The 22371-nt window shown below is 41.1% G+C and overlaps 1 protein-coding gene across 3 annotated transcripts in view; it reads left to right on the plus strand.

Annotated features, from left to right (window-relative positions):
* The first annotated feature begins 1416 nt into the window (after nucleotides 1–1416).
* Nucleotides 1417–22371, plus strand: part of AP1G1 (adaptor related protein complex 1 subunit gamma 1) — a 38094-nt gene continuing 17139 nt past the window's right edge. The window contains exons 1-12 of one of the 3 annotated variants that reach the window (XM_018084615.2): nucleotides 1417–1606; nucleotides 8197–8400; nucleotides 12756–12880; nucleotides 15088–15229; nucleotides 16464–16560; nucleotides 17411–17487; nucleotides 18584–18592; nucleotides 19652–19747; nucleotides 20220–20300; nucleotides 20548–20646; nucleotides 21047–21102; nucleotides 21953–22066. In XM_018084615.2, the coding sequence (XP_017940104.1) occupies nucleotides 1601–1606; nucleotides 8197–8400; nucleotides 12756–12880; nucleotides 15088–15229; nucleotides 16464–16560; nucleotides 17411–17487; nucleotides 18584–18592; nucleotides 19652–19747; nucleotides 20220–20300; nucleotides 20548–20646; nucleotides 21047–21102; nucleotides 21953–22066 (1106 nt within the window). In that variant the 5' untranslated portion in view covers nucleotides 1417–1600. Of the gene's footprint in view, nucleotides 1607–7967; nucleotides 8401–12755; nucleotides 12881–15087; nucleotides 15230–16463; nucleotides 16561–17410; nucleotides 17488–18583; nucleotides 18593–19651; nucleotides 19748–20219; nucleotides 20301–20547; nucleotides 20647–21046; nucleotides 21103–21952; nucleotides 22067–22371 lie in introns of those variants that run through there. The other 2 variants (XM_018084602.2, XM_018084609.3) reach the window with 2 other exon arrangements.

Here is a 22371-nt window from a genome sequence, read left to right on the forward strand (position 1 = left end):
CTTCAAGTCCTTTCTTCGAGGCTGGTTGAGTTCTCTTCTCGCACAAACTATAAGAGAAACTATATATATTTAATTTTTTTTATAGTGAGCTTTGTTTTTAAAGTTAGCAGATGGAACAGGTGTGCTTTTTATTATGTTGTAAGTGATGTGTAAAAATGCTGAGTGATTTATTTCAGTTTCTGATGCTTGAGGTGTTAATGAGGCAGCACAGAATCCCAGTGGAATACCGTTGGAAGTGTGACATGTCACACGTGTGGCTAGAAGGTATTTGGTCTGTAGTGGCTTAAACAGAGTAGAACACATATATGTTTTCCTTTGCATGGTGCTCCAGTATCCCACATTTAATATGGCAGGGAATTTTGTGTTGTTTTCTTTTTCTCTTTTTTTTTTCCTGTTCCACTTCTGTGTGATAGAGCACAGCAGCTTTTTGTCCCCCTGTTTTACCACCACTGCTCCTCTAAACTACACTTTGTATTTTTCCCTTTGTTTATTTGCATGTCCCGTTCTATTGCCAAATTCTTTCTTTTGCCTACTCCTGTGCATTCCTGTTTGGCAGGGTTTGAAAACCTACTGGGTACTCAGGAGCTCAGCAAAGGCAGGGGATTTTGTGGGTTTTTCTGAGGAGTTCAGTGTGAACCTTTTCATTCTTCTGGGCTGGGAGAAAGAGGGGAAAAGGTATTTAAATTTCTGGGACTTGAGGAGGGGAAAGTCTGTGGTAATTGTTTTGTGAAGGGATCCAACTTTAGTGTTTCCAGTGTGTGAGATAACTTTCAGACTTCCTCCTTTTATGATAAAAAACTCCATTATCTTCCTTTTTTTCTTTTCTTTTGTGTTCCTGTGACTGCTGATCTGTTTTCCTGAAGGTGGTGTGGTAGGGATGGGTGGATCCTGTAGCACCTTTGTGGTGTTGTGTGAGAGAGCAAGGGATACAGAAATGTTCGGATTCTTGGTAGCTCCTTGTGTACAGAGTCTTGTAGTGGCATCTCTGTCCAACAGAGTGAGTGAGTGTGTCAGGCCATGGTGTGAGGAGGTTGTGGACAGCAGCAAAGAAACCCAGATTGTCTGTTCTCAGGCACACACAGCCTGCCCTGCTTGGTGCAGTTCAGGTTTGGAAGGTTGCCTTTCCAAGTATGAGAGCTCATGGAAATCTTAACTGCTGCTAAAGCTGATGTCACTCACTCAGTAAAGCTCCTTGAGCCTCTCTAGTGTGAATATTTGTATTTGTGAGTAGGCAGTGTATAACTTAAGCAGATGAGTTGTTTGACCTCTTCATATTTTTTAGTGACACGACAAACTCTTCTGACTGAAGGTGATATTAATTTGTTGTACATGATACTCAGCTGTTCTCTAGGGAAAAGGGTCTGCTCTGCCTTGTACCAGCATTCCATCACTGGACAGAAGTTCGGGAGTTAATAAGTAAATGAGGCTGTAACTTGAAAAACAGAGCTACACTAACATGGGGACAAGTGAAACTGCTGATATCACAGGTATTAGTACAACCTGTACCTGCTGTTTGGCAGAGATGCTGCAGATAAAATTGAAGACTAGAACTTCCTAGAGCATAGCCGAAGTTACCTGGCCTGTTGTGAAGTGTATATTAATGAATGTAAAAATGGGGCATCATGTCTTTCATGTGGCATTAACCAGGGTTAAAGAGAGTATGGGGTTTTTAGTCACAAAGTAGTAGCTAATTTTTTTTTTATTTAAAGTCTAATTCTACAGGGAAGTGAACAGGAAGTAAAATAGGCAGATTACAGATTAAAATAGCGAGGGACCTAGAAGTAGGTAATAAATACAAAGGTAATGTAGGTCAGTGGTGATTGAAGTATAGAAATGGAAGCCAGGAAATCTGGAATTCTGCGTGCAGCTGTCATATTGATCAGCTCTGTAGCTGTGCTAATTCTTCTTCGTACCTTTGTTAGCATCTAAAAAAAGGGAAATATTTATTTTCTTTTTGGGCAGCTGTTGAGGTCGGTGTTTGTAGTGGTTGTGAGCTCAGCACATCTTTTGAAGGCAGTTGAGGAGCTGTTTGGTTTGGGGTGTGTGCACAGTTGTGCAGGGGTGGGAACCTCATCCAAAGTGCTGAGTTGTGTGTGGGGCTGTGCCCCAGGCAGCAGAGAGTGGGAGGGGGCAGTGGGGTCTGTGCACACCCGGGGTCTGTGAGAACAGGTCCTACCCTGCCTCTGTCCTTCCCTTCCTCTCAGCCCCTGAGCAGCACCGTGTCTCACCTCTTCAATACTCTTGTGCTACATTTTCTTGTTCATTTTTTTAAGATGTAACTGGAAGTGGGACCATCACTTCTCCAAGACTATTTTTTCTCTCTTGTTTAGGGGCACTCTTTTCCTTACTTGACCTCCCCCCTCTCCCTCAGCTGTCTTTGTATAAAGCGAAGCATAAGCCTGATGCCTTTTATTATGAGAATGCATTTTGAAGCCCCCTGCTGCCTTAATTTCTTCCTGATTTTCTGATGTTACTTTCTAATTCTCTTGTATTCAATAGCTTTTTCTCAGGAGAGATTGTTCCACTTAGCATGTTACGTGGTTGGTTACCCTTTCACTCAACTCTTTGTGTTGCCTTTGCCCTTGATGATGATGGTGCTCCTTACTTTGGTGTTTACTGTTTTCTGTATAAATATTGGTAATACTAGACCATATACCGATATCCCTGCTTTTGTTCACAGCTTCATCTCTGCTTGCAGTGCATATTTCTGGTTTTACTGCCAATGTATCTTTGTTTTGAATTATCTGATAGAAGTGTGAAGCCCACTGATAGCAGTGTGGCGTTGAGGCCATCGGCGTTGTGTATCGACATTGCAGACAGATCCTCTGCTCTTGTGTGTGGGAGTCTGGATTCAGTGAGACCAAAGCAAGTGGGGGAGTTCTGCTACTGATTTCAGTTGGGAGTTGGGTCAGGCTTTCATTGCCTAACTTCCTGAAAGCTGTGTTTGCTCGAGGAGTGTGATTGCCTGTGCAGGCACTGGGGTGGAGCAACTGGAGGTGTGTGTTTTAGATGTGTGTGAAATGTGTGCTGCTTCAAGCTTGGGGTGCTTTCTAGACAGAACCAACTTCAGAAATACTATTTACAGGAAAAGCTATAACTTGGCGTGTGTCTCACTAGAACTGGAAATTCAGACTATTTTCCCAAACAGTAGAGCCCTTCTGTGAATACTTGAATGAGCTTTGATGGCCTTTATGTCTTAACGTTTCCGGAATTCAATGCTAAATAATAATGGAATGTTAAAATGTTAAATGTCTGATAATTTGTCCTAAAGAAGTTTTAAAGCAACTGTTTGGTTTTTTTAATGTCATTACCATAGAGACACATTAGACATTTTAGACATAAGCTAATATTTCTGAAGAGTTTCCAGAGAAGGTCTCAACTCAACATTTAAGGATAGTCTGTCCTTTGTCTTTACACTGCAATTCCTGATGGAGGAATATAGCTTGACTGAAGCACTTGAGCATTTTCAAGGTTGATTTTGGTAATACTAGGTGCTTCTTGTAAATATAAAAGGTGACTCACCATTTTTAAATGTGACTGTGTTCTAAGAGAGACTTCTGGTAAAGTTCTGTACTCAAATATTTTTGGTATAATGGCATGTTGTGTAAAGTCTTTAACTCGGAAATGTGACAAGCTAACTAGTAAAAGACCATAAAAGAGGAGAAAATACTGATTTAGCAGCATAATTTAGATGAAAATTAAATGTTTTAATACATGATGATTTTTGCTTTCTTGATTTTTTTTTTGTTTGTTTGTTTGTTGCTGTTGTTTTTTCCTCACTTTTGGATAGTTTAGAAGAAATGAGTTGCATAAAGAGAGGGTGCCTTTTTATTGGTTCAGGGGGAGGATTCCTGAATAGCAGAGGGAAGAGAATCACTGAGGTAGAACCTTTTGTGCAACCCAGAGAATAGGAAAAAAGCTGGAATTCTATTTTCAAAGGAACTTAGACACCTGCCACCATTTGAACTAATCTGAGTTAGGTATCTGACTCTCTCAGAAGTTTTCATCTTGATAGTAGGTTCTTCTGAGGAGCAAGGCCTTCACAATGAGAAAGGGGAAACAGATCTGATGAGGGAGAAGAATTCTGTGTACAATCCTGCCAGATACTGTAAATATTAACTATTAGGCTCTTTTCAGGGCCTGATTTCTGGGGCTTGTAGTTAGCAAAGAAATGGCCAAGGGAAACTCCTGCTGTAAACCAAAGGAGGAAATAGGTAACTACTTCTAAAAACTGCCTTGTTGTTTATGTTAATGTGCAAAGAATAAAAGCATGTGCCTGTGATGGTGAAAAATGTTAACTAATCCTGAAGAACAAGATCTGCTGCTTTGGAGGAAGTTATAAGCAGCACTTAGGCACCAGCTAAATTAAAACTCCGGGTCTGCTTTGGTAGGTGATACAGTTGTCCTCCCATTGTTACATTAAAGGTCTGTTGGCATTATGATAGACTTTGGAATTGTTGAGAATAGGTAAATGCTAATCTCTTCTGGAATGTTTCTGAATTTAAGTGTTCTTATGGCCCAAGTTTCTTCTCATCTGCAATATCTACTGCTTATGCTTACTTGCATGTTTGAAACTCCAAACTGAGGTGAAATTTCTAAGGTATTAACATGCAAAAGAATCTGAAAGTCAATGAAGGCAGAGAACAGGTACCTGCTGCAAGAATTTCTTGGTATTAAGAGAAGGCTTGTGGAGGGGAAGAAACCCAAACGTGCTGTGTGGCATGGGAACTGTGTTGTGTTGAAATGCTGGAAGAGTGTGTGCACAAGAATGGAGCTCAAGCTTCTAGGATAAGCATGTGAGGTGATTTGTGAGGGAGAGACACTATTTTACATAGATGGGTGCAAAACCTTTTTTATGGGAGACATTTAAAGGTATATTAAAAAAGCTGAATGACTTTATATTGACTGAAAGAAAAAGAGTATGTAGTTGCAGCAAAAGGACGGAAGTTCTCAATGTTGGAAAATAAACCATAGCTTTGTCTTTTGTCCTTGATGTTGTCCTCCATCAGAGCAGTTCTGAGTTGTTCTGTTCTCATCAGGCAGGAAGCTGGTGTGAGACGCAGGTGCTCTTAGGCAGTCTTAGGTTGGACTGTGTCTGTGGGACTGTGTGTCAGTGTGTTACATGAGTGAGGACAGCAGGTAGCCTCAGAATTTGGCTGTTGAGACTTACTCATCAATTCTCTGCTTTTTGTGCTGGTTTCTAATTGCTTTCCTGTGGTTGTGGGGTGAGGAGAAAAAATAATCTTTACGATGTGCCTTGCTGATTCTTTATTTATGCAAGGACATTTGTAAATGTGGGTTGTTCATTTTGTCAGCACCTGGATGATGTTTGGGTGCAGTCCTGTTAGATCTTCAGTGTTTGTTTTCACTGTACCTGCCTTCTCAGTGAGGTAGGAAGTCCTGCCTAAACACTGGGGAAGGATGCAAAAAAATATTCATAGAAAGTTGCACTTAGAATATATGGTAACTTTGTTCAGTTCTCTTTTTCACTGACTAGAACTGAATAGGCAGTCTGTCCTTTTACTTTCTGTTGTCCAGGGCCAAACTTAAAGTGCTGAAGCCTTCCATGGGCATATTGACAGAAAGTTTTGGACCCATGGCAAGGAAAGCACTGGGCTTGTAGAAGTCACAGGCTGCAGATATCAGTGTTCAGCAGTTTATAAACTCTTCAGATACAGAGTGGGAGCAAAGCAACTTGTATCAAAGCAACTTGTTGCCGAACTTCAGTTTGTTTGCAGATTATGTATTGGTGTTTCAAAAATTTTCTAAACAGATCTTTCTTTAAAATAACAGTCATAGTTTTAGCTTACAGTAGACACTGCCTATCTTCTCAGGAACAGCAAAGTTGTAGATCAGCTTAATTAGGGTGCATGGCCATAGCATAAGTGTGGATTACTGCTGGAGAGAACCCTTCTCCTCTTTCCCACTTGGTCTCTGCATGTTCTCGCTGCTCCCTTTGTGTCTGCACAAGCCGGACTGATGTGTCTGGGTACTGCTCTTGGGAGGAAAGGGGAAGGCTGTTTCTCAGATGTACAGGTTGCCTCACGTGGTGCACTGTCCCTGGAATGCCAGAGTCAGCACAGTGGAAGGACTGGAGCCACCTTTTTCAGCATGAGCCTCCACATGGCTGGTCTTGATGATTATGAAATTATTGGCTGTACACTGCAGAGGAATATTCCTGCAGTATTGCTTTTATTTTTGTAACTTCTGCCCAATCTTCCAACAAGAGCATGGCTTATCAAAATCAGTTTAGAAGCATGTGATAGATGTGAATAGTAGGTGAGTCCAGGCTTTAAAATTGGGGACTTTAAACAGACAGTTGTCACCCAGGAAGGAGTTTTTTGGGTTTATGATACTGTTATGTGAAAAATGCAAACTGAGCACTTTTTAGCAATCAGAACTCCAAAATGAGTGTTACCAATTGTTAAGAAAATAATAGGGAGCAAAATAGGAGATATTTAATATAAATAAATCAATAGCACACCTACCTCTCAAGTGGTGAGTGCAGCATTTTGCCCTCCTTTCCCTTCAGAAAGGATGCAGAAGAACTGTAGAATGTGCAGGCAGGGCAACAGAGGTAATGGTCATAGAAGGACTTCTGGAGATTCTTAGTTCCCTGTGACTATTTCTGTGATGCTTGTTAGTGCAGCATGAGTGCATAGCAACAGTTAATTTATTCATATTGCAGTAATGTGAGGAAGTGTTATGAATTCACATGGAGAAACAAGGAGAGACTAAGGAATAACGTGTCCAATAACCTTGATCCTACACGTGTCAGCATTTTGGGATACTTTACTTATGCAGGAAGAACATCTCTTCCATTTTCAGAGCTGAATGCTTTGTGTCTCTGTAAATTCAAACTTTCTAAGTATGAAGATGGGGAACTGAAATATGAGGAGTCTACTTGGTTTGGCTGAAGAGGCTTAGTGTTATGTATGAGTTTATAATTGAGACTTACAGACCTGGCTTTGGCTGGCTTACTGTGAGACCACCTTTACTTGTTGAACATGCATCTCTCTCTGCTTTTCTGAAAGCAAACAAGCCCCCTCTTAGCTCTGTATGTGTCCTAGCCTGTCTGTGGTGTCATGCAAGCTAGTTAGTGCAGTACTTGAATGCACATCTTTTTCTGATATGGTGATGCTTAAAATGTATGACACACTGTTCTGGGGGGATGGTGACCCAGACAAAATCTGTAGTAGACTGCTATGGCAACTTTTTACGAGTTGGTGTGACATTATCTGTTATCAGAAGGGCTCGGTTCCGTCCACAGGCTGGCATGGATGAAAGAAGGCTGTAAAGATGCTTGTGTAGTCTGAGCTCCCAGAAAGTCAGAAGTGAGCTTTGGTGAGCATGAACTAAAAGTTCAGTTGTTGAACATAATCCTAAAGTTTGGCTCCTGTTTGAGAGCCAGATACTTGGTAGGCTACGTTGCTCTTGGGGTCAGATGGCTCCGTCAATATTCCATCTGATGAGGTGAAGCTACTCTTGAATGTTTTTGCACGCTCTTTTCATACCAGTGCCACCAGACAGTAATGTCACAGGCTTTGTTTGTTTCAGAAAAGGTGGTTCTATTTGGGGTGTAATAAAAGGATGGTGTCAACTTGATATATTTATTTTTAAAACAGGATTCTCTGCAATATCCACACAGCTAGGATTGCTCTTCCCTCTGCTTTTCTGCTGACTTCCACACTGCTATGAAGGAAGTGTATATGGCACAGGTTTGGAGGAGTTTTGAAGCATGGCCATCTGAAGCACTTATGTGCAGTCTTGTGGAAGTTATTAAACAGAGTTGTGTTTTTTAAAGGATTTATGACCCAAGTTGTCATGATTCTGGGATCAGCTGTCTTTGGAACCTGGCTTTTCTGGAGAGAGGCAGATGATATGAATATGAGAGTACCTTGCAGAATGCTGTTTCTGCCTGTTTCAATTGGGAAGTCGTGTTCTATTCATTTGACAGGTGGCTCAAATCACAGCAATTCCCATTTCTAATGTTCTGGAAAAGCAAATGTGAGGTACAATGAATTCCTCATGTTCTCAAGTTTACTTTTAACCATGCTACTGAAACAACCTATGTTTTCTTCATTCTTTTACTTATATATTGGTAGGGTAAGAAATAAAAAAAATACGCAGCAGTATGAGAACAGCATGAAGCCTTTAGGTACAGTACCAGTTTTACAGACCTGTTTCTTCTCCCAGAGGATGCCAGCCCCCATCAGACTGCGGGAGTTGATCCGGACCATCCGGACAGCGAGAACCCAGGCAGAAGAGCGTGAGATGATCCAAAAGGAATGTGCTGCTATCCGGTCGTCCTTCCGAGAGGAAGATAACACATACCGATGCAGAAACGTGGCAAAGCTGCTGTATATGCACATGCTGGGATATCCTGCACATTTCGGACAGGTAGGTCAGAATTCAGTGCCCTCTGTGCATATGCCAGTCTGCCTTCTGGTTTTGGGCACGTTGACTTGTTCAGAGCATTCCTGCGTGCGGTTTTGCTTTGTTCCTTTGGGATGTTTTGAGGTGTGTTTTCATGTATGATCTGCACTTACATCAGTTAGTTTGGACTTTGTTAGTGATATCTGCTGTTTGGGGACTTAATGTATTTTGTTTTGAAACTTAGTCTGCTTTTACCATACTGTCTCCCACCTCATCGCTTGTGTTTCTGCAGAGCAGTGGTGCTTAAACCACAGTCCAAGACAGAGATATTTTTAGATGGGTTCAGAACAGCACTTTGGATTTTTATCTCTGGTGGAAAATACCAGATACTTCAAAGGAGTTTCTATACCCTTTTTCTTCTAAAGCAGACAAGAGCTGGTGTGTTCCCAGCAATCAGAAGTTGTGTTCCTTAACCATCTTAGTGAGGTGACATGGAGAATGCAGGTATGAGTTTTCCATCTCTTGGCTTATTTTTGATGTGCTATTTTTGACACAGATTGTGGAAAAGGGAGACAAGAAGATGAAAGTTCTTGATCTACAAGTTCTTGACAGGGTTAGCCTTGCTCAGTCTTTGGGACACAATCTGTTTTGCTTAGGAGTCAGTAAGTGTCCTGTTAGTGGTAATCTAACCTAGGTCTTCAGTAAAGTTGCAGTCAGTCAGATTGTTGTATCCCTTCAAGTAACTTCATGTCTTGTGAGTCTATCCGTTCATGATTGGATTTACCAATCCTGATATGTATCACTGAAACAGTAAGCTCAAACTAGTGAAATCAAAATGCAAATAGTGTTAGGGAGTGAGTGTGGGCTGTGCTTTTCCATATAAAGTGCATCATCTTACTTCTGTATCATTGGATTCTTCCCTCAGGATAATGAGTTGTTGAGTAAGAGCAAGTGAATTTGTGCATTATTAGGTCTTTAACACTTTTCATAGCCAGGCTCCCTGGTCCAAGAGAGAAACTTCCTGTCACAAAAATTAAGGCTTAAGTATCTTAGAGCTGTAAGAATAATGATAAGTGTTACAGATAAGTGTCATTGAGAATTTCTCTGTTTGGTTTATGTTACAAACATGTTTAAATTTCATTCTTTTGTTTTGTTACTCAAGTATTTAATGCCATTCACTTACGAGTTGGACTCAATGATCCTTGTGGGTCCCTTCCAACTCAGTATATTTTGTGATTCTGTAACATATAGAAGATTAGATCAGATATCAGATATCTAGTAACTTGCAGTTTCTGCTTTGGTCGGTAGTGGTAAATTCACTCTCAGTGAAAGAAGGATAAAGCAGATTTTTCAATATCTGTTGTTGCCAGGATTGCTACATCTCAAGAAGAAGCATCTATTCTGACTGTTTTGGGAGCAGGGCACTTCATTCGATGCCCTTGGTTGTCATGGAGTTTATCAGCTGCACTTTCAGGAAGGCTCCTTCAGGAACCACTTGTCAGCACCCCAGTGCTGAAAAGGGGTTTTAACAAGTGTTCTCCAAGTGAGTGACTTAGAGACCTTCGCATGTCCTCAATGCTTTTTACTGGAAGGAATCTTTCAAGATGGTGCTGTTGTGTAGGAGGAGTGTGGTTTGTGTGAGCTGGGGACCTGTTGAGGACACATGCTGTTCCAGCAGTGGAGTGGAGCAGAGAGACAGTCCTGTGTTGTAGACAGGAAGCTTCTGAGTATGACAAGATAAATACGCAGGACAGATGTTTTGGTGAAAAACAGGAGAGCCACAAGTGGTGGTAGTCTCTCTCAAGGCTGTAAGCAGCCTGCAGCTAACAGTGTGGGCGGAGTAACCAGGAGTGAATGGTCAGTATTGTTCTTTCCGAGCCAGGGATCCTCAACTTTCACCCAGGATATCTTGTACACAAAGACAAGCATGAGCAAGCTGTCTCTTGAGCATGTGCAAAGGCCATTTGTGCAAGTTCAGAAGTTGTCAGACAGCCCAGACAAATGGTCAAATAACGTTACTATTGTCATTGTGTCTGTTTGCAAAAAAATTGTAGTTGGTAGAGTGGTTATGTCAGTAAAAGTTGGGTAAGTTGTAGTCTTGTTACATGCCAGTACTGTATTAGCTTTGCTAATGTATCTGTTACAGTACTGATGTAGCAGATTTTAATTGTTCCTTTGAATGAAATGGATATAACAGTATCAAGATTTTTTCCACTAATTGACCTAGTAAGAGCTTCAGCTGATCATGTTTCTTAGCGTTGCTGTGCATGTATCTAGTTTGCATGTATTTATATACAAGTAAAGCAAGAATTCATCAGCCTTTCATGGGGTAAACTTCACTAATATCTTTTAAATTCAAAAGTACTAGAAATATATCTTAGAGTATCTGTTGCAGTCATCAGTTTTCTTATGTTCTTCCTCAGTCATTCATCTTCTGCCTTTGTTGGCTCTCATACTGTAGCTTAGATGTCATCAATTTTACATTGCATTTTTGCAGAGGATTGTATAAGAAAGTATCTTGTAAAGCCAGGAAAAAAGTTGATTCACAGGTGCATTATTCTCTTACAGAAAGCACAGGAAAGATGAGAGCTCGATATCTAGTGTTCTGTACCTTATCCCTGGTTGATCTTACCCATTTGTGCAAATTCAGTTATCTGTGTGGATGACTGGTCTTATTGTTCAGAGGTGTTTATTCTAGGTTTTCATCCCCTTTAAACCAGCAAACTGAACTTACTTGCTTTCAAGCTTTTTGTTACTGGTTTGTCACCCTGCACTAGCTGGGCATTCACACATGACGACAACTTGCCCAGTTGAGTGTGTGTTCTGATGCCACATGGTTGTGAGAACTTAGCAGTGATGAGGCCATAGCACTTTCTTTCTATGGTGCTTCAACTTTCATTTTCTTACCAGTGTCCTGTGCAACTTTCCCCTTGTGATGTGTGTGCTTCTTGCATCTCTCCTGTGCCCGTTGCCCTGTTCAAGCTTCCATCTAGCTGGGGCCGTGAATCCCTTTTCCCAACACCCTGTATCTCTGCCTGTGCATGCCTCCTTTACTTCCTTTGCAATGGATCTGTTGCCAGCTCTGTCCGACCCCTCCTCAAACTCATCATGTACACCTACTTGCTGCCCCAGCTGGTTTGTAAAGCAGACTTACAGGAAGTGTTTGTGAGGGAGAGAACTTTACTTTCCTGTCTGGAAAGTAGATGTTGATTATACTTGGTTAGTTTTGTGTTATAGAAAAATATTTTAGTGCATAGTAATGTCAGAATATCTCTGTTTTCGTTTGGGGGTTTTTTGTTTTTTTTTTTTTTTTTTTTTTTCATTAAGAAAGTGCTAAGTTTAAAAATGGGTTAGCAATTAAATTCTTAATCAGCAGAGTGCAAGTGGCAGCTATGTGTGTTGTTTTTGGGATTTCCTCTATGCTATTGGATACAGTTGCTGCTTCTACACAGTGAAGGGAAGTTTGTAGTGGCTACAATGCCACTACAGTGATTTTGGTAGACTTCTGGTGTTCCAGCAGAGATTAAAGAGCAATGCAGAAACTTAACTGTCTCTGACAGTCTCTGGTTTACCTAGGTAACAAGTTAGTTACAGATCATAATAACAAAACTTGTTTTTAGAATCATAGAATCCTAGAATGGTCTGGGTTGAAAGGGACCGTAAAGGTCATCTAGTTCCAACTGCCATGGGCAGGGACACCTTCTACTAGACCAGGTTGCTCCAAGCCCCGTCCAACCTGGCCTTGAACACTTCAAGGGGTGGAGCAGCCACAGCTTCTATGGGGAACCTGTGCCAGGGCCTGAGCACCCTCACAGGCAAGAATTTCTTCCTAATAACTAACCTAAACCTGCTCTTTTTTCATTTGAAGCCATTGCCTCTTTTCCTATCACTACATGCCCTTGTTTTGACAACTTACAGAGCATTGATCCTCTCTCTGGTAGATAAATACAGACTCTTAAGTCTGGTTCAGAAGTTTCTGGTGCAGAGTTAACAAGATCTAGATTTCTAGATCTTTACAATTTTGTTTTTAGTGATGGATCTATGATCTCTATCAATATGTTATCGTTTACTTTTGTGATGTGACATAAACCCACATATCTGGTATGTCTGAGGTCATGGAAGGCCAACAGTGTCTGACCAAGACGCAGGAGCTGCTAGTGACCTTCCTGCTGGCTTACTGGGAACTTTGGGCAGGTCATTTAACTTTTCTTGGTTTTCCACATCACCAAAATGGGAATCAAATACACTTTCAACAATGCATTCTAAGAGACCTATATTAGTATGCATCAAAATTCAAACTGTTTCTTCTCTAGCTAAGAAGTAGTTTTAAGCTAATTGTCTTTTTTTTTTTTCCTCTTTTTTCTTTTTTTTTTTTCCAGTTGGAGTGCCTCAAACTCATTGCCTCTCAGAAATTCACAGACAAGCGCATTGGGTATTTAGGTGCCATGTTGCTGCTGGATGAGAGACAGGATGTCCATCTTCTTATGACCAATTGCATCAAGAAGTAAGGGTACCACCTCTCTCTCCATCAACACATTCTCTGAGGTTTCAGGATCAGAAAGTACACTCCTGACAGTGATGTTTTGAGTACTTCAGGTTTTTTTCCCCTTGTCTTAGAAAAGTGGTATCTTCAATTTGTTGTATGCCATTGACCTTAATAAGGCTGTTGTAGTATTGCACTGTATTGGATGATCCTGCTTCCTTAGTGGGAAGAGAATATAAAATTGCATTGGTTTGGAAGAGGCATATGTAGAAAGCAACACATATTGTCCTGTGTTTGTTTGCTTCTGCTGATGAGCTCTGGAGAGTCGTCAAGGAGCAAGGCTGTGTATCTTACTTTCTCTTTAGGGTTGCCCTGACAGTCCTGATGAATGGTTTTCCTTGGAAGCAGGGCAGCAACTTGGGATGTACTATCTGTGTGTCATTTTGCTGAAATGAGACAAGAAGGGATGGGAATTAATTTTTTTTAACACTTTTCTTCTCTCAGCAAAACGATTTTAAACTGGGACTTTTCTACATCATAGTATAGTAAATGACAATTAGTGTGTTTCCAGTAACGTTACTTTCAAGATGGATGGGAGCAGGAGTGGAACAGCTGGGTTCTGGGTAACTTACCCAAAGGCCTGTTTGGTTGTGTGTGGTGTGTCTGTTTTTATTATGATTTACTTTTTGCACATAAACCTCTCATATATGAGCAAGTAAAGCACTGATCTTCACTTAGACTGTGACCTCAAAGTGCTTGGAAAGAAACTTGACAAAACTGCAGGCCTGAGGATCTGCTAACTTTGGACCCAGTGTCCAGGAGATAAGAGATGTTTGTGTAAAGATCTTCCACTGAAATGCCATACCTATGAGGCTCTTCCGTTAGAACCAGGCTGCAGGTTAACACCTTTTGATTGTTTATACTACAGTGAATTTGATAAGGGTGTCGTGAGTTTGAACTGGGAATGGGTCAGGCTGAAGCTGAGCAAAAATGGTGGAGAGCTTCCTGCTACCTCCCTGGGTTGTTTATTGATTTCTCCTTTGGCTTTCTGTATCTACCACTTTGTCTTGCTTTTATCTAGACATTAAGGGATTTGATTTATGTCATTGTTTTTAATTATTTTATAGCAAGACCTAGATTTTTGATACAAAAGGGTGAGCACCCTCTTGAAGCAGGTACTTGCTATACACACAGCTTTATGTAGCTGCCAAAAATTTGTTAAAGGAAGGAAACAAAAAAACAACCCATTTAGTAGCATGTGCTGTCTGTTCCTTCATCCACATGTTGCCATAACTACTTGGTGTTACAACCAGGATACTGTTCTCTCTCTGTTCTGCACCTCCTGTGTGTTGGGTTACCCACCACTGGTTTCCCTGGCTCTTCCATGGTGCAGTCCCCAGCTCCCCTTGCCTCCCAAGCCAGAAGCTATATTTTTTACTTTCTTCAGCATTGAATCCTGGGTGCTGTGGCAACATGAGTACCAAACACAGATGGAGAAGTAGTGTGCAGACAGGTTTTAAAGGCTGTTGGGATTGCCGTGTGGAACCTATGTTGTCTTGTGCTTAGTGTGACATTGGTACTTGGCCTCATGAATAGTATCTCCTGTTAGGTGGTTTAACTTCTTATTAACCACTTTTCACAACTTCCTTAGGCATATGAATAGGAAGAATTGCTGAACAGAATTCCTGTATGGTTTATTTTCAAGGTGTGTGAGTGGTGGGGTTTGCAGCTTTTGGTCAGGATAGAGGATACTTTTACGTAGATCCTTCTATCCTGTTTGGTTTGTAAATGCAGGAGCTAAAGTCTGTCCTAGAACATGTTTCATATGGGACAGCCCACAGAGTCACTGCAGGTCTGCACTTCATGTTAATTTCTTTTCTGCACTCAAGTTCCAAAATACAATGTTCTGGTTTTATAAGTTTTAATGGAATTCTGTGTGGTCTTCCTTCTTCTCAGCTCAGTCTCTGGATACCCACCTGATAGTTGAGCCAAGTATTTTATCTTTTTAATTGAGGATTCTAAGTAGAAGTAGTAGCAAACCCTGTGGTACATGCACTCAAAGCTGCTATTGTTCCCAAATTGTGCTTCCACATAGCTGAGAATCTGGAAGGTTCTTTTGGACCATGTGTGCAGCTGGTTAGATGACTGTAGCTATAGATGCCTTTTTCTGTGTGTTATTCGGTTTCTCTGTGTGCATGCTGATTGACTTTTTTTGTTCTCCTTTACAGTGACCTTAATCACAGCACACAGTATGTGCAGGGGCTGGCACTCTGTACTCTTGGCTGCATGGGCTCCTCAGAAATGTGCAGAGACCTTGCAGGAGAGGTGGAAAAGCTCCTCAAAACTTCCAACTCCTACCTGAGGAAGAAGGTACTTCAGGAAAATTTTGAATACTTTTTTATGTGGATTAAAAGGCAAGATTGATTGAATACCCTGGTAATATATGGAATATTAGATGACTGAGATGACAGTGGCTGAATATTTTCCCATTGTGCAAGACAGAGCTCCCTGTCTGTCAATAGCAGGAATGTGTGTAAGCCTCTAAAAGACAGGCCTCCAATGGGTGAGGCAGTTGTTTGTATTTTTGTACTCTCTATCCTAAAGTTATTGATGGTAATGTGAACACCTGACCCTCCACAGACATTAGCCCCAAACTCATGGTCATCAGTTTTATTTCTTGACAGATAAGTCCAGAGAAACTTTAATTATTAGCAGTGCAGACTGGTATCTGAAGATTTGGACCTATTTGGTGTCTTCTGTTGATGATGGTGGTGACAGTAGTAAGAGAGCTAGAAAGGTTAAGGTCTCGAAATGTGAAAACACAAATTTTCTTGTTTCTGCAGCAAATGTGCCATAATACCTGCAGAGTGTGATCACCCTCCTTCTTCTAGATTTATTTACTGATAAATTTTGGGGAGAGTGTGGAGCTGTAAGATTTAGGAAGAGGTGCATTGTTACTTCTTTGTCTAGTGCTGGATCTAGAGAGAGATTGGAGAGAAAGCAAAGCTAAGAGGTTTTGCTGTATTCTGGGAAGAGGCCCTTAGTGCAATTCTCAAGCAGCTGCAAAGAATAGTTTTTCCTGTTGCTTTGGCATCCTAGAAAAAAAGAGGCTTTTTTTTTTTTTTCTCCAAAAAACCCTGAAAGTATACTTTTGTTTCTCATAGCACCCATCACCTACAGGAGGAAGTTATTTTGTGGGGAAGGAGATGATATTCAAGGGAAAGTAAATGAGCCATAATTTGACATAAGTTTAATTATTTGCTTCCAATGCATTATCTCTTCCCTAGCAATAGGAAGACAGGCTGAAGTAGCCCTGTTAAAGGCAGAGTTGCTTTGCAGACAGTAGAACTTCTGATGTGAATAATGTAGAAGTGAACCATTGCTAGTGGGAGTATAGCTTGTAGCTCAGTGCTCCCGCACCTCAATTCATAGTAGTTTTATTGAACATTCTTCTGTGATGCTGTTTAGTGAAAAAATTTACCATAAACTTTCCAGACCTTTGTGTATCATGAAGTCTGTGACAGTTCCCACTATGGCAGACGTTCTCAGAAGGGGTATTGTTGTCATTGCAGTCTATACTAACTGAGGTGTTTTTCCTATCCAGGCAGCCCTGTGCGCTGTTCATGTCATCAGAAAGGTGCCTGAACTCATGGAGATGTTCCTGCCAGCCACCAAAAACTTGCTGAATGAGAAGAACCATGGTAATAGCTGAGAGAGTACTTAGGAAGGCTAGACCATTCTCTACAGGATAGTGCACTCACTACCTAAGCCTTTAGTTTGGAGGGAACTTCTGAGGTCTATTTGCGTGATTTGTTTCTTCCCATTTCTATGCAATGAAAACAAATGTCATTCAGAAGGAAGGGATGTGTAGGATTCTGCTAGTCAGCAGGACTTTTACATGGCATAGGTGACAAAAGGAACTCTCTCACTGTGTTTTGATACACTTCAGAGTAGTGGGTGAAATGGGAAAGTTTGGGATTTTTATCCAATACAATGCCTAAAGTGACTCTAAAGTGCAGTTTTTAGGTTTGGTTGGGGGGTTTTTTTGTGTAGTCTTTCTCTAGATGGAGTTCTGAGACTGTCTGAGGAATGCCCAGTCCGGGTCACATAAGGTCAGCTAGGCTACCTAAATCAGAAGAGAAAATCAGGAAGTATGAGAAACCCAACATCCACAATGCCATTGATCCTTCTGGAGTCTTTTGTTTGTACAGAACTGTAGAGTGGTAGGATTTAGAAGGGTCCTTAGGGGTCACGTAGCCCAACTATGTCTGTTACTGTATGTTTAGTTTATGGAAATTTCTGCAGAGCAAGTCCAGTTTCCCTCCTCCTTTGACCTTTAGTTACAGATCTAAGACATGAGTACATTGCTGTCTGCCTCCCCTTGGGCACAGCTGCAATCACAAATACCTGTAGTGGTAGATACGTTGAATTCAAGAATACTATTTTTTTAATGATTTCCTGTTGTTTTCTTATGATCTTTGTCACGTGTCTGGAGCCAATGGAGTTATGTTAAATGTAGATACGTTTTTCTTTTCCCCACCTCACATTTAGGTGTTCTTCACACATCAGTTGTCCTTCTCACAGAGATGTGTGAGAGAAGCCCAGACATGCTTGCACACTTTAGAAAGGTAAGTGTGAACTGGTAATATTGCAGAATTAATATTCATGGCCTTTTAATAAAATCCTTATAAGTCTTTGGGTGTAGACTTTAATGATACTGTCTGCTTGTTATCTAAATTTTTTTAAAAAGGTATTAAATGTGTGAATCTTGTGTGTATCCAGCCTAATCTCCTTCAGTCAGTTGGGTAAATTACAGAACATCAGTCTTAAGATTGTGCAGTATAAAACATCCTAAAGTTAGATTTGAAGTGTTGCCTTTGATGGTCCCTTAGGGTTTTTTCCAGTTTTCCAGTCTTTGTATCTAATTGCATAGTGACACTATAATCACAAATGTAACAAACATAAAGAGACAAAGATGAAAAACCAAAGCTTATGCCAATACCTGAATGCCTTAACCACAGCCACACAATTGTATAAACTCAGGTCAAAAATACCCATGAGAGTGCTATAGATACCTCATGCCTGGTTCAGGCTGTACTACATCATTTTCCATTTTAACTTAAGGGTTTGAGAGTCAGTGTCACTCTTCCTCCTCTGGTTAGGAATGTTTGCTTCCCACCACCCCCCGGACTTCATTTTTTGCTATAATTTGCTGAGAATATTATTACTGTGTGAAAGACTACCAATAGAAGGGCATCTTAAAATTGCCTTGATTGTCATTTTGACTTCTTGGTCAAAGAAGGAGAAACTGAACAAAGCTGGTAGAACAGAACTGGCCATTTGCTCCTCTGAAAATCAGTCTTAAAGGTGTTTGTTTATTTGCATGCCCAGTTTACTGTTCTTGGCTTGTCTGTATCATTAGGAATTTCAAACTGTGCATCCTTTGGTGCATTTCCCCTTGCCCTGATTGCATATATCAAAGCAGGAATGAAACTCGGATGAGGTTCATTTTGCAGGTATCATCTCTGCTACTAATGCTCAGTTAAGATGATAGATATGGGAAAAGAAGGAAGAGCTGAGTCCACAAAATTTAGTTACTAGGTACATTGTTTCTAGCTATTTCTTGTGGTTGTTTGTATTGTGAATGGTGCAACATTGACCTGTGCCTAATGCTCGCTTTGTCTGTTTTGTCCCTTTTGTCTGTTTGGAATCCTGCTGAGTTAGAATGAAAAGGTAAGAGTTAATTTTTCTAGATGGTGCATGTTTGCCTTGAATCTGTAGATGTTTGTCCCTTGTGAGGCAGTGCCTGTTAATGACACATTTGTGATTGATGCTGCATGCTTAGATCATCTGCACTTGTCTAATGCTCTTTGTATGCTGATCTTATCACTTAAACCTCTAGACCCATGGCAGCCCTGAATCTCAGTTGTGGCCTTCTTCAATCATCAGCCTGTTTTCCTCGCTCTCTCTCATTTGAGGAATACTTCAGGGAATTTTTTTGTACCTGTACAAGCTGTAGCCCTGGACTTTCTTCATTTCACAGACTTGGCTTTGTGTTTTGCCTGAATCATGGGGCAACCTTGGGTGATTCCCAAAAGGGAGCAGGACAGACAGGTGTTTCCCTGCCTCTAGGAGGCTGTAAAGCCTTACTGTGCTAAAAAGAGCTACCAAGTCCAGCTGCAGTGCTGATATTCTTCATGGGTATAATTTGTACTCCAGAAGATAGGGGGGCAGCCCTCAACTGATCTCCAGGGCTGTAATGTTTCTCTCTGTTTGTCCTCAGTTCTGATAACTCTTGCATGTTGGAAGGCAAAGAAAATGTTCATCAGGGTTCTAGAAATGCTCTGCTTGTCTTTGTCTTGAGGGAAAATGTTGCAGCACCTTTTGATTTCCTCTTTAAGGTGGATATAGGAAATTCAGGGTTGCTTTTGTTTGTGTGTTTAGTTAAACGCATGTTTTCAGAGTAGTATGTATGTCCTGAAGAGCAAGGTAGGAACAAAAAGAGACGATGGGGAATCTCAGCTGGTTTCCTTCTTGCACTGTACCACAAGTGTAGATTTAGTACTTTAAAGATACAATATGGTGCTCCAGTCCCAACTTAACTGTATCTAGTTGTGCCTTAGCTAAGCTGTAAGTATTCATATAGCATCAGCTCTAGCTGTGCAGGTTGAACTTTGTGGAAGAATCCAGACTGACTTGCTTTCAAATACAAGATTTGTTCTTGGACCTGTGCTTCAGAGCTGGGACTGGGGAAAGAACAACGCTCTAATAGAACAACTCTCTTCTTCACAGCTTGTTCCCCAATTAGTTCGTATTCTGAAGAACCTTATCATGTCTGGATATTCACCAGAGCATGATGTGTCTGGGATCAGTGACCCCTTTTTGCAGGTAAGAACTGATGCAAAGTGACTGATAGCTTTAATTCTAGTACTGTGTTTTGAGCCTAATGTGTGATGAGGTGGCGATCTCAGGGCAGCTGTGTTGATTTTAAGATTTTTGTGACTTCATTAGAGCTGATTGTGAAAATGCTCTTCATCTGCCCTAGTGAAAGACACCTGCCTTAGTTTAACCAGCAGTTGTAGTGCCTTACCCCACCCACATCATGTGACAAAAGAGAGAAGGCTGTGCCTGGTAGTGAGGGGGCTCTGAATGGTTCTGGTTAGTGGGAAGAAAATGAGCACAACATAAGCATGTTCTTATTGATAAAGGTCTTACTCAGGATAAGCATTTTGCTTAAGAATGGAAATCAGCAGCTTGTTTTGCTTCTTTGCCACTCCTCATAAAGTATACTGGGCATTTCATGACCCATGTCAAGCACTGCTGTCCAATGAGCTTTTCTTTCCTTTATTTTGTCAAATAGGTACGAATCCTGCGGTTACTAAGAATTTTAGGGAGAAATGATGATGATTCTAGTGAAGCAATGAATGATATACTTGCACAGGTGAGGTCTGAAAGGTTGATGAGTGGTTTAAACTCTCTCTTGGTTTTTTAATAATTTGGATTCAGCAGCTCTGGGGAGGATACAGCTGCTTGTCATGGTGGGTGGAATTTTGCTGAAAGAGATAATGTTCACAAGTGTGATGCTGTTTGCTAGGGATTAGTTACTTTCACTGCTTGTTCTGCACAACAGCACAAAGGGTAACTGCTTTGCTTGTGTTGGAGTTGCTTATTTTGTTTCCTTTCTTCAGGTTGCCACTAACACAGAAACAAGTAAAAATGTGGGAAATGCCATTCTATATGAAACTGTGCTGACTATTATGGACATAAAATCTGAGAGTGGCCTGAGAGTAAGTTGCCTTTGCTATGACCTGTGTTTTTTTCCTAGGATTGTGTGTTAGAGTAATTTGTTTGGAGGGCATGAAGCAAGGTTGTTTCACCTGAACACAGCTCTGCAGTTGACTCTAGATAAGACTGTAGCCTTTTCAGGAAGTGGTGTTTGTTTTTGGTTTTGGGGTTTTTTAATAACAAAAATTAAAAAGCAGAACTTCCTGCAGACTGTGTTTCCTTGAGTGCAGGTGAGAGCCTGTGCTCGTGTTTCTTAGCTTCTCTGCTTAGGCAGCTCTTGGAGTTCTTTTTGGCTAAGAACCACAATGGTAGTTTTGAATCTTGCCTTTAAGATCACCATGAGATGATGAAGATGACCAGCAGCCTTTTTAGATCACTGACCTTCCCTAACTCTTTCTGCAGGTCTTAGCCATTAACATCCTAGGCCGTTTCTTATTAAACAACGACAAAAATATTAGGTAAGTTGTACAAAGCATGTTTTGACAACACCCAGTTTAAAATGTGTGAGAAGCAATTACATAAAGATGATGCTGAGGTGGAGCTTTCCAGGAGACCCTGTTGGGATCACTGCTGTTGGGATTAGTGTGGCTGTCAAGCTTGCTGCTTTCTTGATGCATTCTTCTCTCTGCAAACTGTGGCCCTGCCCTTCTTAGTTGATAAGCCTGGGTGTATGATCTAATTCTTAACTTGTAGTTTTTAATCAGGTCCACCTTTTTTTCTAATAACCCGTGAATCCCCTGTGTTGTCCCAAGTAGTCTGTGGTGCAATTCAAATCGGAGATGGCATTGGAGATCTGACAAATTAGGCAAAGACTGTGTGCTGGTGGAAACAAGGGAGTTCAGTTGCGCTTTGGTCACTCTTAACTTGGACATGGAATTGCTGTAACTGCTAGAATTGAGTCCCATCTCTACAGGCAGTTGGATATGGCAAATCATGATATGGGTTGCAGACTTCAGCCGGGGGAATTGTGACTCGTGCTAGTTTGAGTGTAATATCCATGGATGTCTAATCTTTAATTGCCCTATTTTTCAAAATCTTTTTGAAGGCTGGACAGCTGATCTGAGCCCAGGAACTGGGGCAGGTGCTTGTCTAAGTAGTGGGGTGTTGTTAGGCACGTTACAGCTTAGTGTGGTAACTCACCTGTGAAGACAGGCCAGGCAGTCCCCTGGAGGATTTCCATTTGTTACTGAGTACAAGAGAATCCTGTTCTGTTGGAAAATAAGACCAAGTTTGGGGCAGGGGCAGTGTCTGTGCACAGAAATCAAATGGCTGCTGTCAGCTACTGATGACTGTGTGTCCTTGTCGCAGATATGTAGCTCTGACGTCGTTGTTGAAAACGGTGCAGACAGACCATAATGCAGTACAGCGACACAGGAGCACCATTGTGGACTGCCTGAAGGATCTGGATGTCTCCATTAAAAGGTAATGGAAGTCTCAGTGAAATAGACTCTCGAGGTTGACAGCCTATGGAAGGTGAGCAGGGCATAGGGGAGAATGACCATAATCCTGGGGAACCGTTAGTGAGACAAGTATGAAGATATAGTATGGTTTGTAATTTAAAGAAGGTAATGAAGGTGTTTCCTTCTTTGGAAAGCTGCTGTTACATTTCATGGGGAAAAAAAAATTTTTGTTTACCTGAATTTTTCCATAATGGAATCTCATTGGAGATCAGATTTGTGTGCTCTCAGTGAGATGGAAAGCCTCTGTACAGGATGATCCTGATCAAA

Source organism: Manacus vitellinus, unplaced genomic scaffold (assembly GCF_001715985.3).
Source record: "Manacus vitellinus isolate BGI_N305 unplaced genomic scaffold, ASM171598v3 scaffold_10_pilon, whole genome shotgun sequence".
NCBI lineage: Eukaryota > Metazoa > Chordata > Aves > Passeriformes > Pipridae > Manacus > Manacus vitellinus.